At 42.4% G+C, this 18,437-nt stretch overlaps 1 protein-coding gene and 1 pseudogene across 1 annotated transcript in view; both read left to right on the forward strand.

Moving 5' to 3' along the window:
• LOC111964970 (protein cordon-bleu) overlaps positions 1 to 6,913 on the forward strand; it is a 40,238-nt gene extending 33,325 nt beyond the window's left edge. The window contains exons 9-15 of the mRNA XM_070443804.1: positions 152 to 452; positions 1,248 to 1,369; positions 1,553 to 3,480; positions 3,628 to 3,747; positions 4,365 to 4,643; positions 4,769 to 4,824; positions 5,162 to 6,913. Of these exons, the coding sequence (XP_070299905.1) occupies positions 152 to 452; positions 1,248 to 1,369; positions 1,553 to 3,480; positions 3,628 to 3,747; positions 4,365 to 4,643; positions 4,769 to 4,824; positions 5,162 to 5,192 (2,837 nt within the window). The 3' untranslated portion in view covers positions 5,193 to 6,913. The remainder of the gene's footprint in view (positions 1 to 151; positions 453 to 1,247; positions 1,370 to 1,552; positions 3,481 to 3,627; positions 3,748 to 4,364; positions 4,644 to 4,768; positions 4,825 to 5,161) is intronic.
• Positions 6,914 to 13,000: 6,087 nt separating this feature from the next.
• Positions 13,001 to 18,437, forward strand: part of LOC111964971 (growth factor receptor-bound protein 10-like) — a 98,056-nt pseudogene continuing 92,619 nt past the window's right edge.

The following is an 18,437-nucleotide window of genomic DNA, read 5'->3' on the forward strand; positions in this document are numbered from 1 at the left end:
ACCACAGATAACATTGTAACTAGATCAGCTTATTTTGCTTCATTATACAGCTTTCTTCTGTCTGTTGATAATACTGATAATAATACTGATGATTATGCTGTTGATGATGAGGATGATGATCATGTCTACCACCCCTCTGCCCGGACCCCAGCTTGGCTGCACTCTCGGCGGCTCTCCGTGGCAGGACCRCAGACCCCAGACACAGAGGAGACTTTATCCATGGGCAGCAGTGGCAGTTACCAGGACCAGGGCTATGCAGCCTCCGAGGGCATGYCGGAGGACTCTGGCCTGGTCAGCTCCCCCTCGGCCTCCGACACCACCCACCCTACCTCCCCTGACGGGAGCCTCTCCCTGGGCTCTTCTGGCTCATCTCACCCCGTGATCCATCCCCTRACCAAGGACTGTTCTAGTGATAGTGACGAGGGCTGTGCCACGTGGGGCTCCAGACACAGGTACTGTAGCTGTGCTACCACTGATCTGCTCTGCTCACTGCATTATCATAGCAATGTTCAGGGTGGACACTTAGTAAAGTCAAACTCACACTGCTTTTCAATTGTTATCCTACCCTTATGCACTTACTACTACTAGCCTTGTCGCAGACCCTAGCTAAAGCTGTTMTTGTCATTAGAATGGTACCTAGCCTTGGATGGCCCAGTCAACCAACGAGTCAGATCCTCCCTGTGATTTACCAACTCCCTTCTCGCTCCCAGTTCTCAGTTCTGCGTCTCTCACTATTTAGTCAGCTATCTCACGTCTCGCACGTCTCTGCACCGGCTTGTTTTTAAAGGCCTGTTTTACTACGCCAACAGTGCTTCCTGACTGAGTCACTGCAGTCCACATGTGTTYAAGCTAAGGGGCTACCTTCCAAAGCCTGCAGCGTCACTTAAATCTGCTGGGCTCTAAAGTGAAAGCTCTGGGGMTTTTCTCAAGAAAATAGGCTCTACCTAGTCTGCAGGAGGAAAGTTCTCTTTGGCTTGGCCAAGAAGAGAAGAAATATAACCCCATGCCATTTTAGGTTAGTTTAGAAAAGACACACATGAATAAAACAGGCATGCTCAGTGGACACCTTGAATTAAGTGTAAAATAAATATAAACTCAAACACAAGTACTATGAATAAATATTTCAAGGGCAGTAGACTCCATCACCTAAATGTAACTTTCAAACTTTTGAGTTAACTTGAGTTCTCCTTATATGCGACCTGCCCAACAGTTCAAAACTTAACTTGTATTACCCCCTCCTCCCTTAGACACAGCAGTGATATCAGCCACAATGACAAAGCAGGCAAAACAAAGGACATCTATGAAGAGGACCCAGAGCTCACCACTCAGCTCCACCAGACTCTGGCTGATCTGGATGCTGATCTAGCAGGTGAGCTTTTAGTAGAACACAAATTCAAATAAAAAATATTTTATTGTCCATCAAATGCACATGAATTACATACTGGAGACATCCTGGAAACCACAATGGATGCACAGGACCAAAATAGACTTGTTGTATAGTCAATAAGCAGACCGGCTAACACATGTATTTTCATTTGTCCATGTCCACTAGATATAAGTCACATAGATGCTATTTCAGTGCAACAGCACCCCTACGTGATGTCCACTGAGAGCAATGACATCCCCGTGTCTGTGGTGGATATGGAAGTCCCGGTCACAGCCATAGATGAAGTCCTGGAGGACTACGAGACACCGAGCATGACGGATCACCAAGRCACACTAATGAGTAGCTCTCAAAGAACGGACAATAAAGACCTGAACCACAGTCATCATCATTCAAGTGTTGGTGGCATACAGAACAAAAACAACAACGCCTGTATGTCTGACGGCTCCAGCAAAGTCAGCTCTGCTCAACCACAGCCCGCGCAGCGCCTCAAATCACCAGGGAAGAAGCTTGCCAATGGCACCTTGCGGAAAGACCATACAGCAGCGATCTCTAAGACTAAAGTTGAAGTTCAAAGACGGGAGTCCGCTGATGGAGCTGAGAGGAAAGCCTCACCTGTCAACAGCTCTCTCGCTGTCCCAGAGAGCCAWTCCAAGTCCCCTGAGGAAGAGGTTCCCACCTATAGAGGCCACGCTGCCTCCCAGGCACAAACGAAAATCACATGTAGCCCAGTCTCCCGATTTGGTATGAAGACATTCACTATCGTCCCTCCCAAGCCCGCAGTTGCAACCCAGCCTCAGAAGCCAGCAGAGGCCCCGGCCACTCTGACAACAGGTGCCATTAGAATTGACGATCAGGGTAACATGGTCAAAGTAGCCATTGCCCGAAACAAGTTTGGCGGTTCCTCTGAGTCTGGGATCAACAAAGATGACTCCGTCTCACCACTCCTGGGGAAAGCCAAAGCATTCTGGAGCTCCTCGGAGAAGCAGGACACTTCTGCACCTTCACTCCCCACTAGTAGAGGGCCTGTCCRTTTCACAAAGACCCAGAGCCCAGAGTCTGAGGTCCACAAACCCACACATCGGGTCGTAGCCTCTGAGCCACCTGCAGCCAAGGCAACKCCTAAGGCCTGTGAACCTGTAGCCAAGATGACACCTAAGGAAACATGCAAAGATGTTGTTGAGGTAACAAAGGACATCTCACAGGAAGCAGAGGGCAAGGTTCCAGTTTCAGAGACACCTGTGCAGCAGAAGACTATGAAACTGAACCCTGGTATTCTCCAAGATCAGAAGAGAAACCTTTCCTTCCTCAAGCCATCCAGGAGAACGTCCAGTCAGTACGTAGCTTCTGCCATTGCTAAATACGCTGTGAAGCCCACCATGGCCAAAGCTGACAACATCCAAGAAGTACCAGCGGAGTTGTCTGGCCCCGTGAGAAAGCCACCTGGTAGTTACGGCTATCAGAAAGAGGGTCGATCCTTTCATGTAAATCCACAGCGTTCCTCTGGTACATCTATGAATGTACCAGTGAAGAAGGAGAGCAGCTCTGCGTCTGGATCCTATCACGCCGGTGCTAAATGTTACCCTGACTACCTCTCAGCAGAGAAACGGGTAGTCTCTGGTGAGTCGACGCAAGGAGTGGACAGGAGTGGTTATGGGAGCAGTTCTACCCTGCGAGTTGCTGGATGGAGCTCCAAGTCACTGGACTCTGATACAGTGGCCAATAACACTAAGCAGCATGGGCCCCCCAGTCCCAGACACCAGGCACAGATGACACCCCCACCACCAGCACCACAATCCCCCACTAAACAGGTACCTGCCGTCTCCAAGCCCTCGCAGGGTCCACCACCTGCACAGAGCAGATCAGAGACAGTAGGTCCCAAAGGTCATCCAGCCCTGGCAATGAAGCCTGAACCACCACGAGCAGCTGCAGCTGCTGCCAGCAACGACCTCCCAGAGCCCCAGCAYMTCAGTCTGTTTGGGCCGGTGAAGAAGTTCAAACCTGTGATCATGAAGTCGGTCCAGATGGACACGTCGCTACACACCACTCTGATGTCAGCCATCCAGTGTGGGGATGGGAAGGAGATGCTCAGAAAGGTGAGCGAGATAGAGAGACCGTCATGCTAACTTCACAAAGATCACTGTTTTTCTTTTTTCTTTTTAAGTGGAAGTCTACAGCTACTTATAATGGGTGTAATGTAGGGGTTTGGTTTCTAATTTCCCTGAATTTCCCTGTCGGACTAGGTATCGGACTCAAGTGCAAGCAGCACTTTGAAGAAATCGTCCTTTGTTGAGGAAGAGAATGAGCGATGTGTGCTACTGGCAGCCATTAGAGGCCAAAGTAACTCTGCAGGGCTAAYGAAGGTAAGCTATAGCCAAGAGTCAGATGGGGTTTTGCGTTGGTTTTGCAATGTCTTGATGTAGCACAGAGGATCTGTTGCATGTCACTAAATAGCTCATTTCAGGAGAACAAGCAGCACTATGTTTATTATATATATGAGTCTATTTGCGTTCCCCTTGAATGTGATGTGGTTTGTTTTCATGTAAGGACCATGGTGAAATGAGAGGAGGAAATGTGTAGTTGTGAGGGAGGACCGATGTGGTGAGCTCTAGAATGTTCCTGCCCAGCTCACCAGCAGGAATCTCAGAAATGTGCATTACTAAATCAGGTTGTCAGGGCAATAACGTGGAATTTAGGTTTGATAAAAAAAGAATGGAATGTTTGATGGGAGTTCTTGATTCTATTCCTTAGCTACKTGTTAAATTTAGTTGGTGGAGCTAAAGTAGATCCAGGCTAGTGACAGCTTAACTTAGAGTTGCAAAGCTGTTTGAAATGCCTTTAAACCTTTGTTTTGCTGCCTAGTAAACCACTGCGGTTAACAAGGTATAAGAGGGAAATTGTGTGTGCGTGCATGTGAAAGCAGCCGTCAAATGGGTCTATGTATCTGGACTGCCATTGTTCCCCTCTCTATGCTCCACAGACCATATCCCAGGCTGCAGAGGAGCTTGACAAATTCAGGAAGACTGAGGAGGAGAACAGAACTCTGTGTGATGCCTTCCCTGCCATGCCTCCCCCTCCTCCATTTGTGCCTCCTCCACCCCCCTCTATGCTCCCTCCACCTCCTCCTGCCCCTCCCTCCTGTCAGCCCAGGCCCACTATGYTGGGGGWGCCCCTGGYGGCTGGGGGGAATCCCGCTCTGGCTCGGGACGCAATGCTGYAGGCCATCCGCTSTGGCTCTGCAGCTGATCGCCTGAAGAAGGTACAGTATGTTCAGTACTGCAGGCAGCCACAATAKCAATACATTAGCAACACACAAAAGAGGGAGACAGTTATTGGGAGCGAGTTTAGTCATCAAGTTACAGGTTGTCAATTCCATGTTTTCAGATAGAGKAAATGGAGGTGATCATAAATGACCTTTTGTGCATGCACTCACCAGCCAGGTGACTACCCACCATTTCTTACCTAGTATTACCTTGTCTTTGGTTGCAACATGTCTGTGACGGAACAAAGAACTSCTGGGAAACATTCTGTGCTAGCTGGTGACCAAGATTCCATCACGTAGTTCCACAGTCTGTGGGGCTGTGCAGCTTGAGCAATGTATTATTCCATTAGATTAATCAATGAGACAAATACAATAAAAACACTTCCATTCTTTACAAAATATTTTACTTCTTGCATGATCTGAACTCTGTTAACTTTAACTCAATGTCAGGCAATTTTMAATTGGTACAGAGCAAAGAATAACACAGGTTTTCATGTTWCATCTATTTTATTCAGGTCAATGCCCCCACAAAAACAGTTCAAGTGAACGGTAGACTTGGTACTATACAAGCAGCATCATCCCTCTCACAAGGACAATAAAGAATCTTCCAGAATGATTCCAGAACATCTTGCAAACCATCTGATTAGAATCGTCGTAGGCAGCCAAATAATATGTTGTCTTTCACCTTAATTTATCACTGTCCTTATGTATATGTATCCAGTTATGTGTACTTGAATAGTTGCAATAACTGGAAAGATGAATTGCTGTACAAAAGCATGTGCCAATAATTTTTGTTGCTATTTATTAGCTGCTCTTGCTGATAATAATAATCTTAAGAAATCATTTTTGCTCTTTTATTATTTGTCTTTTACTTTTTAATACTAGTCCACATGGAATTGATGCCTCATGCTGTCTTACWGTCMGTGTTATTTTTGATTATTACARATTTGCTGTATATATTCCATGTAATAAGATGCAATGGATCAGACTCCTTGACCTAGTGCAATGAGTAACACTGGTCACCAGTAACACTGGTCAAGCATGACAAAATTTGGCTCCAAGGGACTCTCCTCTCCAGGTGATGATTAGGTATGTATCCCAAATGACAGGCTTGTCCCTATATAGTACACTACTTTTGACCAAAACCTTATGGGCCCTTGGCAAAACTAGTGCACTAAATAGGGAATAGGGTACCATTTGGAACCTGCACTAGTTTATTTTGCAAAGCTCTGGGTTTTTAGATCTCATCTATGCTGCTATTCAACCTTTACATGTTTTTATTCTTTGATTTATAATGCCTCTTAATATATTTATTTTAATCTTCATAGAAAAGATGACTAACATATCCTTTCTTGACATTACAAAAGCATTTTTGAAACATTTCTGTTTATGTGTAACTATTGGTGAATAATATCACCATGACTTAGTAAAATAGTTTACTAATCAATAGATATGAGTAATGAACAAGAGGTATGGGCTGTTACTCCATTTTCAGAAAAAAAGTCTGGTTAATATTTGCTATGATTTTATTGTTTATTTAATCACAAAGTGTTCTATGTTGTTTGCATTGGGCTCCAGTGCACAGCTTTTTGTTATTGTATTCAACTAGATCTGATGTGCAGTACTGTACATGAGCTTGTCTCTCTAGACGTTTTATGGCATTACTATAGTAGTTGAAAGAAAGCAAAAGTTAATATTATAATATATTTTACAAATGAAGTACTATCGATATTGATCAGAATGACTGAATGATAGACTTAAAGGGCCACCCAGTGTAAAGCATGAAAATAGGGACTACAAGATTCTAGACTGGTCTGTCAAAAGATGGATTCATAGGTTGTCCAGTTCCTTAAAATTCAGTTTAGATGTTTTCTTATGTTCTAGATCAGGGGTATTCAACTCTTACCCTACGAGGTCTGGAGCCTGCTGGTTTTCTGTGTTACCTGATAATGAATTTCCCCCGCCTGGTGTCCCAGGTCTAAATCAGTCCCTGATTAGAGAGGAACAATGAAAAAAAGCAAAGGAACTGGCTTCGAGTTCCAGAGTTGAGTTTGAGGCTAGAAAGTTGTATATTTTGTTAACTACAGATAAATGATTACAGTAATAAACTGTTGTTAAAATTGGAAATAAATAGAATAGAAATTCAATCAAATTTAGTTTTATAAACTATTGCTTTTTTATGTTAAGTGCATGTTGTTTTTGGAAGAATTTCACATTTTATTTCATCCACAAATTATACTTTTTTCAATAAATGATTTTTGTAACCATGTAACAGTTTCTTCTTCTGTACATTGTTCTTAAATACTGTCTGGATGTGCACTTTAAATTACATTGTAGCTATAATGTAAGTACAGTGTAACTACTTGCAATAACTTTAATCKTAACTAGGGTTGCGTATTTTGGAGAATATTCAGAGGTGGAAACTTTCCGTGGGAATTAGCGGGAATATATAGGAATTAACGGAAATATATGCAAATTAATATTTATACCATTTAAATGTAGATGCTTTTTCCATTGGATATATTTACCATATCATATGGAGACAGGAACATAAATCTTTTACCTTTTCATAACTAGACATAATTGCAAATGATTAAATCCTTCCAATAGAAATAAAAAAAACTATTTTGTTATGAATTTAACTTTAAGTGAGTTGACTCTTCACATGGGATGATTTCACTGAACAACAAAAGGGAATATTGAATGATCCCCAATGAGCCATCGCATCTTCCAAAAAAGTTTTCAACATACATCTGTAAAATGTTAGTCTAGAAACTAAAGCTTTGGTTGTCTTCCTCTCAGGCTTCCATGTCTTCTCCCGGGACCTCCTCAATGTCCACCTCTTGAACATCAGACTCTGAGGCCTCATCTTCACTGTCATTTTCCAACCTTGTTGAGGATGGCTCGTTGTCAGGCTCAAAAAGCCTCAAATTTGCCAGGATGGCCACCAATTTTTCAACCTTTGTATTGGTCAGCCTGTTACGTGCTTTGGTGTGTGTGTGTTCCCAAACAAGAACCAGTTGCGCTCTGAGGCGGCTGATGTTGGTGGGATTTGGAGGATGATGGAGGCAACAGGGGAAAGAGGCTCAGATCCACAAAGTCCCTTCCACCAGGTGGCTGATGAGATATGCTGGCACGACTGCCATATTGCATCTCCATCCCAAAGCCCTTGCTTGGAAGTGTACTTTGCCAGACTGCCAAGAACCTTGCCCTCATCCAGGCCAAGGTGGCGAGATGACACCATAGGCCTTGTTGATCTCTGCACCAGACAGGATGCTCTTGCCTACTTGGGGTCCAACATGTACGCTGCGGCATGTATGGGCTTCAGGCAGAAGTCTTCACGCTTTTTGATGCATTTCAGAACTGCAGTTTCCTCTGCTTGGAGCAACAGTGAAGTGGGCAGGGCGGTACGGATTTCTTCTCTTACATCTGCAAGCAGAGTTTGAACATCAGACAGGATGGGATTGTCTCCCMCAATCTGTGCAATGGCTACTGCTATAGGTTTCAGAAGTTTCAGGCTGCTTACCACTCTCTCCCAAAATACATCATCCAGGAGGTTCCTCTTGATGGGGCTGTCCATATCGGCAGACTGTGATATGGCCATTGGAGAGACTCCTTCCCCTCCAGGAGACTCAAACGTGATGACAACACCACCCCAATGGGTGTTGCTGGGCAGCTTCAATGTGGTGCTCTTATTCTTCTCACTTTTGCTTGGTGAGGTAGATTGCTGCTATAACTTGATGACCCTTCACATACCTAACCATTTCCTTGGCTCTCTTGTAGAGTGTATCCATTGTTTTCAGTGCSATGGTGTCCTTGAGGAGCAGATTCAATGCATGAGCAGCACAGCCAATGGGTGTGATGTGAGGGTAGGACTCCTCCACTTTAGACCAAGCAGCATTGTCTGTCACCAGTGCAAGTACTTTCTGTGGTCCAAGGTCATTGATGACTGCCTTCAGCTCATCTGCAATGTAAAGACTGGTGTCTGTTGTCCCTTGTGTCTGTGCTCTTGTAGAGTACTGGTTGAGGGGTGGAGATGATGTAGTTKATTATTCCTTGCCCACGAACATTCGACCACCCATCAGAGATTATTGCAATACAGTCTGCTTTCTCTGATTTGCCTGACATTCACTTGAACTCTGCATCCAGKAAATMAGTAGATAAWGCARGTKTGGMTGGAGGGGTGWATGCTGGGCGAAGAACATTCAGAAATCTCTTCCAYTACACATTGCCTGTGAGWATCAGAGGTGAACCAGTTGCATACACAGCTTGAACAAGACATTCATCAGCATTTCTCTGACTACATTCCTCCATTGAGTCAAAAAACCTTCTCATTCCAGGAGGACCATGAGCTGTTGTTATCGATAAGGTGTCTGATTCTTCATTTTCACCTCGAATAGAAGTAGAGGGACTTTTGTCAGTTGCTTGTTGTGAGCGCTGAGGGAAATGTATGCACTTGGCCAGATGAWTCTGCATCTTTGCTGCATTATTCATATATGATTTGGCACAGTATTTGCAAATGTACACAGATTTTCCTTTTACGTTAGCTGCAGTGAAATGTCTCCACACATCATTTTCCTGTAAAGATTAGAAAAAAATGAGTAAAAAAACCAAATACATTTCCATGTACAGATAAATAGTTAAGCAGTTAGATTAAACAACTCCTTTGTCAGATAAATGTTTTAAAATGAAACATGTTTGGAAAGAGGTAAATTAACACTTCAGTTAGCAGGCAAGCTAAAACKCACATGGTAGCAAAAACTAACTAGCAGAAATTGTTAACAAGTTAGAAATGATTTAAACACACTTTGCTGTAGGWTACTATTTACTAGTTAACAAAAAAGTAMGTATGTCATCTAAAATATATTCACCCCACCCAGTATTGTAATCAAAACTTACCGGAAAGCATGTAGTCCTTGGCTCAGACAGTGTAGTAGTGTGGGCTCAATGGCATCTCATTAGGGTGCAAGAGCTTGAGAATCAGCTGTACATGTGATGGAAGAAGGGGTTTGCAATTCCATCGAATTGGGGATAGTTTAACCAAAATATGCCACAAGTCCTAGAATTGCCTTGTGTATCCCACAAAAAAAGGTTTACTGTTATAAGCTATATTTTTTATGAATTTAAGTAAAATTCCYCAAATTCCAGGGCTCAACTTCCCATGAAAAATTTCTGGAAAAATGTCTGGAAATCTACCGGAAAGTTTCCGACCCTTTGCAACCCTAATCCTAACCATATCCCTCACCCTAATCCTAACCATATCCCTCACCCTAATCCTAACCATATCCCTCACCCTAATCCTAACCATATCCACTCACCCTAATTCCTAACCATATCCCTCACCCTAATCCTAACCATATCCCTCACCCTAATCCTAACCATATCCCTCACCCTAATCCTAACCATATCCCTCACCCTAATCCTAAATACAGTGTAAGTGCAATGTAACAATGAGRTTATAACTGCAGGGTAAAATCTTATGTATATTTATGTATTGATCGTTTGGTAGTGTATCAAGCTCTTGAGTCATGGAGCAGGTAATGTAACATGCAGTAGATGTGTTTCTCATTTGGTTGTTGGCTGTGGTTATTGTTGTCCTTATGAAATCTGGAAGCCAAACAGACCTCTTTCTTATGATGCCACCAGGCTTACATGTTGTTTTGAGAGGATTGCCACATCAGAGCTCTCCCAACTATTCCAAGCTACTCTGAACCATGACTCATCATGTGGTCATAACTGACATATAACTTTACTTAAACTGTATTCCCTGACCATACTGGTTTAGGTTTCCCCAAAAATCCTATAGATGGCCTCCTGGGCCCTAACATTTCAGCGTTTGCAGATCTGGATCGGTATAATCAGGGTAGTGGTGGTTTATTACACTAGATTGATTCCATRTTACAGATCTACCCAGTTAGGGCCAAGGGGAAGGGGTTAGTGAGAGAACTGAGACCAGCAGTGGGATCACAATGTCCCTTCACAGGCTCCCTGCTCTGATTTGCCTGATCTGCCTCTCTCAAAGGCCGGGCAGGCCCACAAAAAGTARGTGATCTGGGGATTGGGTTTCTGGGTATGTGTCTGTCTGCCATGCGATCCAGATTTCACCATATACAGAGAAAGGATGTGTCCCAAATGGCTCCCTATTCCCTGTATAGTGAACTACTACCCTATGGGCCCTGGTTAAAAGTAGTGCTCTATAAAGGGAATAGGGTGTCATTTGGGATGCTACCAGAGGGTAATCCTCTCCACACTGTAGGTCTGTAAATACTTGCTGGCCCACAGGCCCTCTGTCGGTCAGAATTCCTGCTCATTTGTGGCCATTCTGTCTTATGAAACTAACTGCAGCAAGACAGAGTGTTTGGTTGGTTCCAAGCCAACTGCCGCCACAACCGTTAATGCAGGAAAGACAAATCTCTTTCTAAATCAAGACTTACTGGCAGCTCATGACACAGCATAGAAGAAGGTAGTGGTTAACTCACAGCATTCATGGTTGAGAAGGATGATAGCTATRAATACTTTGTCTTAACACCATTTCCATGTGTTACTTTTGTAAGTAAGATTCCTGCAATATCACATTTGATTTGTCACGTACACCGTTTCATCAGGTATACAAGTTGCAGCGAAATGCCCGAACATCCTTGTAATGAAAAACGTGGGAAGAGCAAATGCAGCTTTTCAATGCAACCATGTTCACGTTAGCCTCGGCTCCCAAGATTGGCCGACGTGAAAGCCTGTGACAGAGGCTATGGTCACATGGGCCTAATGCATGAATAATGTTACAGGGAGGAGATCTTATCCAAGGTGTGATGTTGTGTCTGTGTACAATGCCCTTTTATATTGTGGCGTGGTTGGCAGGGTCACACAGTATGGAACCACCGTTGTTCTCTTCACCCAGATACTGCAAGTCCAGGACGGGTCCTCTGTCTTCCCTACCCTGTCATTAGGCCGGAACRTTCCTCAGCTGAGCCTGACTTACAACCTTTTGCATTACAGACTCTTTGAATTATTTTCCATGGTTGAGTTCATGGAGTAAATCATATTTTAGGTGTTTTACTAGAATAATCAGATTGATATATCACATACTGTGGCATATTAATAGCACAATGGCTACATTTGCACAATTATATGAAGGAAAATATACTCGCCACCAAGGTTAGTGCAGGGCATATAGCTCCCGTAAGCCTATTGCAACACAGTGCTTGGAGGGGGAAAATACCAAAACACTGCATAGGAGTAGGGAAAGGTAACTCCAGAGCATTGAACTCTTGATTAAACTTCTACGCAACAGGGCCAATAGGAGATTATGAAATTGAAAAACAACTGTACATTTTGTAGTGTACCCCAAAATGTTATGTAATTCTATGGTGTATGCRTACTTCCGACTCATTGATTTATAGTAGCTTGATGTAATAATATGCTATTTAGCAGGTGCTTTTATCCAAAGAGGCTACAGTTATGCGTGCATACATTTTTACATATGTGTGGTCCAGGGAACCAAACCCAAAACCCTAGTGGTGCAAGCGCCACACTCTACCAACTGAGCCATACAGGACCACTATGTAAGTATCATATAGATTTACAGTTTGAAAAGCTATAAAATAGTGACACAATGGACCGAAATAGGGTTAGGCCAAAGGGCTGGAACTGAAATAAAACCTGAGCAATACTGAGAACTTTCCAGAGTCCCCGCTCCACTTCTTAGCACCCACATGCTTACTTCAGGCTGAGACCCCAGTGCCTGATTTACATGGGAACGAGCATGGGGGCTGTATCTACTGATTTGGGAAAAGTTTGCTGTGTGTAGTGTCTATTTTTGCAGCAGTGTGCTATGTCTGCTTACAGGACTTCTCGGCATGTCTCCCCCCCCCCCCTGCACACACACTACATGTTAATGTATGTAAATTGTAAAGTATTTTATCTATAATGTCTTTTTCGTTGTGTCGTTCACCAGTAAGACTAGCTGTCACCATTGGCGTCGGCTAATGGGGATCTTAATAAATAAAATAAAATGCTCTCAAGTGGCTTTATTGGCATGGGAAACATATGTATACATTGCCAAAGCAAGTGAAATAGATAAAAGTGAAATAAATAACAAATGAACAGTAAACATTACACACAAAAGTTCCAAAAGAATAAAGACATTTCAAATGCCATATTATGTCTATATACAGTGTTGTGACGATATGCAAGTTAYGTCGCATTTACAATGGTGTTTGTTCTTCACTTCTCTCTCTTTGTTCAGTTGATGAGTCTACTGAATATTCCTCTAGAACCCAGAGACATGAGGCGATGTGGGCGGAGTCAGCCGAGAGGGGAGGGAGGAGTTGTATCGTGTGTGTTGAGTCAGCTGAGAAATAAACTGCTAGCTGCTTGTCCTCATCGGGAATGTTGACCACTGGAGCGTCTTGAGCAAGAAAAGCAAAGCTGTTGCGCGAGCTACTATTTTCAAMTTAAGTGTCTTCCCATCCCAAGTGCAAGGCTGTCTGATTGCTRTTGTTTGACATTCTACAGAGGCCTGTCAATAAGGTGAGTGTATTATTCCAAGATCAAGGGAGTCTTGTGTTATTTGAAAAATGMTGTAATTGTATGCATCTTTCTTGACTTTCTAGACCACAGCAAGCAAAGTTTAGTGTAGCTAGCTAGCGCCTCTGGATGTAAACTGCTGTCGGGTGAGACTGGAACACAGCGCAGCGTGGCTTGTAGCGTGAGGCTCTGTCTTTCACGAAAGCGTGAGGAGGGTTTGGATGTGGATAGCTGTTAGAACTTGTTTTGCAAATCAGTGTAATTTGTTGTCTAAAACAGGTTACCGTTGTAGGTTAACATTGTTAATCACAAATGTGACAGTTACTAAATAGCCAGAGCCGAATATAGCCACATGTCTACCCAGCGCTGTCGGGACTGCATGCAGGCAGATAGCATGCAGGCAGATAAACTGCGTTCGTGTAGGGATGAGGTTGGGAGAAGCATGATCTCCTGTATTGGGGCAACTAAAGCTTACTAAACTACTATAGTTAGGTAGTTAAAAGTACCAATCCAGAGGGGTATCAATGAGTTAGCCAGATAACTTTGATTACATATTGTTTTTTTAACTAGATTTTCTGGTTCATTAATAAGAAATGTGTTTTTGGTTGCTGAGTCAATTAGACCATGCCCATTTCAAGCGTATCGTAAACTGTTTACTGATATTGCATAACTGCTTACTATCCAACTACCAGCCAGACGCAGCCCCTGGTGAAGTCCCTGCCTGTCCTACCCTCAGTAGCCTATCCGCCCTACCCTTTTCACCGGTCCGGTCAGTCTTATCCCATGGCTTCATTTTTCTTTGGGGGTGGGGTGAAAGGCGATTTTCCAGGCAGCTAGCTACTCGTGTACTGAACCTTGGATGGTGGTTGGCTTCTACCACCCRTTTCAAAACGAGCAGCGAATATATACAGTATACTTATAGTAGGCTTATTCAGAAGCTAAGTATTTCAAATCTAACTGGGTGGGACATCAGGGATGGATTTTGGCAAGGATTTTATAAAAAAACGAATGTTATGCTGTAGATGTGATATGTGATCGTATTAGTAATCCAAAAACAGATTTGTTTGACTTAATGCTGATTCATCAGAATTACCCAGCAGTGTACTGTACAGCTCATCTAAGAAATGTAGTTGGTTAGAACCATAATAATATATAGATTGATCATAATGGCATAGTACGTTTTGGGAACAGTCCCTATCCCCTTCCACTAAACTACATTTTTACTATACACTTAAAATGTCATTACTAATGTAGGCCTACTATGTAACATGTTAATACAAAATTGTTACTACTTGTGTAATTACAGCGTCACTACACTGGGTTAACAGCAACTTAATAGAAATTGTTACCAGTATAAGGTGTCACCAACTAGTTTTAAATTCACACCCTCTGCTACAATCTAGCTATTTCAAGTCCATGCTCTGTAAGCGACTGACATGATGGGGCATGAGTTTAGGAGGCCGAAGACAGACAGCTAGCTCAGAGCTGCTGAGCGCACATATTTTACATATGCAACCTGTCTGGCCATGGCGGTTCAAGTCTCTTCTCTGGAAGAGTCTGACCAACAAATGGCTTTGTTGGATCATATCCTATTGGCATTTAATTTGTTCTACCAATCTATTCCATTCATCATACAAGCCGTTCATTCAGTGAATGTAGGCAGGCCTATTAGCGTGTTGGTAGGCCTATTAGCGTGTTGGTAGGCCTATTAGCGTGTTGGTAGGCCTATTAGCGTGTTGGTTTCATTTATTATCGTGGATGGAAAGTGAAAGGGATAGGCCTTGTTCACTCAAATTACAAATTCCCTTGAGAGCTGTCCAAACTTTCAATCTGAAGAGGTCTTGCAGACATATAAATTGTACTTCCACATACACTTTATATGATTATGTTGTCTGTCATAGTGGTGATCTCTCTCACCCAGGCCCTAGCATTCCATTCGGCCTTGCGCCAGTTTGCAGTCATATAACACTCGCTATTCAGTGCCAATACCCCCTTATTGATGGCTGGTCATGGCGCTTTTTCCCAAGTCTGGGATGCAGAGTCAGAGTTTTGGCCTAAATCAATGACACCAATTACTAGGTTATGTCCTATTATTGCCCAAATTATTTCTCCCATCAGTTATGAGCACAGCTGATGTTGACACACCTCCTGTATTCTGTCTAATATATTCTAGTAACTGWTTTGAAACAAAATTTTGGTCTGTGGGTGTGGCGGTAGGTGCTGTTTGGAAACAGGTAGCTGAATCATGAAAAAAAATTGATGTTATAGGCTAGGTTTTCTTTTCTTGTGTAGGTAGGCGTCAATGGTTGTACAAAGCATAAAAATACTTCKGAAGAACCCCAAGGCTTGTGGATGAAAAAAGTTYTAATGCCTTTATTAGATTACTTGGCAGCAGGACAAGATGAAAAAGCTTTGCAGGCAGTTAGAGAAGCCTTAGTTTGTCRGTGTCACTTACCTTTCATTTAAATGTAATCATTATTTTGTCTAGCTACCTCAGTTATAGCTAAGTAATTACATTCTGCTTACTAAAGTAGTCTGTAATTGATTTACAGAAGGGCAACTTAATATATTTTGCTTACTTGTCCTATAAATACTTGACTCTCGCCCGCCATCATCCACCCATGATTACCCAGAAGGCAGAATGATGCAATGATTGTCTAACCAACCAACCACAGCACGGTGGATTCAATTTCTCAATGTCTGGAGGCGGTCCAAATCTGTCTGAAACCTGAGAAGCAGGAATGCTGTATTTTCTAAAGCAGGTAACTGAACACTCCTGCTAGTATGTTTGTGTGCAGGAAGAACAGGGAGAGCGGTGCAGAACGATGGCGATGTTCCAGAAAATGTCACTCAGCCTCTACGAGCTGGAATCTGTGCTGTAAAATCTAAAACAAACCAGGGTTAGTGGGCTTGGCGAGATGTATTCATGAAAACAAAAGGGTTTTGAGTGACATTCTTCCCCAGTGCAACTTCAGAACAATAGAGGCATTTTGTGCTCTTGAATTTTATCACTGTGCCTGGACATCATTAGTATTCTCTTCTCATAGTTTAATGGGACATTTGGCTTTATCTGTACGTCGTTTCTCATATTATCAGTACATATTTCACCAAACCTATAAGTGATGAGAACTTGGAGAAAGGTATTTAAATTATTTATAAGCTACAATATGTAGGGCCCTATAAAATATGTGTTGCGAATGGAATCACGGAAGCTAGACATTAAAACGGAATTCAACAATATATTTTTTTTAATTGAATTTCGTAGGAAATCAACTAAATGTATTGAACTTATTGGAAAATGCTTTCATTTGCTCAAATAATCATAAGACATGAACAAAATGCATACGTAGCAAGGTTTTCATCCAATTGGGACAGATTTTCATGCAAATATTCTAAAATATAAACAATATGCGCATTTTCCCAACAGATGTGTTTCCATCAAATTGACTTGTTGTGGATAAAAGGTTGTGCCTGATGACGTAGTGCACATAAACATTTATTTTGCAGTTAAATTCCCATGTACCAAATAAAAAATACAAGTTAAATGGGTTTCCATTGCATTTTCAACTCTACTGATGGTTTTGTCACAAAGAAATTGCGTTATGTAGCGAATGTGCCCAGTCTGGCCTTGGCATGTGCTCTCTAGCTAATAGCTGGCAGATACAGTGTGGGTAGGTAGGTTACCTATAGAATGACATTTAGGGCAATATAAAAAAAAAAAAAATTGTCAAACGGCAACCAAGCTCATCAGCCTAATAAACTGCATGCTTTCCCAGTCATAGTGGGAGGACCACACAACATATCATCACGTGACTCCCAAGTTTTCTTCGATTGGATGCTTATTATATCAATATTTGCGCATAAAGATGTTTCCACCACCATTTCTCGCATAATACATTTTACAGACACAAAAAGATCCCACAGTGTCTAGTGTATTTTGTTTTGTTGACATTTGTAAATTTTGTCAACAAATTTGCTTTTTCCATCAGGTCTGTTTATCTGACATGTACTTTACTCGCATGAAAAGGTTGGATGGAAACCTGYTTAGTGATTCGTACTTTCCTGCAACTTTCTGAAATGGCACAGGAATGCCCCTGTCTGTGTGTGGATCGTCCGTTTGTCTAGTCTACACTTTGTGTAGCCGTTAGCAATAATGCTAATGATAGTCTGCTGGTTGATGGAAAGGCTTTCCCAAAAACCMTATAAATTAATTGTTAACTACACAGTAGCCTATGCCTACCTGGCAGAATGATATGATTATTTGCATCAATCCAGCTTCCATTTGTTTTGTAAACTGATTTGTTTAGTAAAATCACATGAGCGCTACAGAAACACCGCTAACCAAACAATGGTCTCTGGCTGGTGCGCACTTTAATTAAAGGGTAACTACACCCAAAGTTCAACATTTCTTAGACTTTTCCCAGACCTCAAAAGTGGTTTCCTGATGTGGTGTAGCCCTTTACGCTCATACCCGTGTACAGGTTGAAAATGGCAGATTTGGGCACTGATAAACGCCTAACTTGGAACGCAGTGGCTGTACAGTAACAAACTACACATGATGTCAATGGTTTGCTGCAGTTCTACACATAATCTGCAAACTGTTCACTTTCAATTGCTACCATGGTTATGCATATGCTTTTCATATTTCTTCTGGAACAAACATTTCAATGTTAAAGGGTTTAGCGMTTTTTTTMTTGTTGTTGGAAAAAACAAAACCTGGGAAAACAAAACTGAGCTAATTGAATTTGGGGGTACAACTAAATGGGATCGGGTACAAAATACACCAGATTTTATAAGGCCCTACTATCATAGGGATAGGGGGTTTCTGGTAAAATGAAGTTTGTCTAGGGGGGGGGGTTTGTGTTGAAAATGACAAAGACCATAGATACAGCAAGCCTGTTCTTCCTTTTCTCTTCTAGCCTCAGGAAGCCTAAATTCCCTATTGTTTATACCAWCTTTATTACATAACTCAATGTAGGCTATTCAATGTTAGTTACATATGTCCAGATGATCAGTCTGATCCATTGTACAGTAGCCTAAATAATCATTTATTSTAGTTACACTTCTTGATCTTATTTAAACTTTTTGAATAACACGTCCCATAGATGAAAGCTCGAGTTCTTAGTTGAATAAAAACTGAAATAGCCTAGCCATAGCCCACCCTGGCAGCAGGCTTGTGCACAAACATAACATCTCCCTCCCGTCCAAGCCATTCATTATGCACATTGCATAAGGTCATTTCTCCCAGCCGGCCCAATGAAATCCTCA

This window comes from Salvelinus sp. IW2-2015, linkage group LG6.1 (genome assembly GCF_002910315.2).
Source record: "Salvelinus sp. IW2-2015 linkage group LG6.1, ASM291031v2, whole genome shotgun sequence".
Classification (NCBI taxonomy): domain Eukaryota; kingdom Metazoa; phylum Chordata; class Actinopteri; order Salmoniformes; family Salmonidae; genus Salvelinus; species Salvelinus sp. IW2-2015.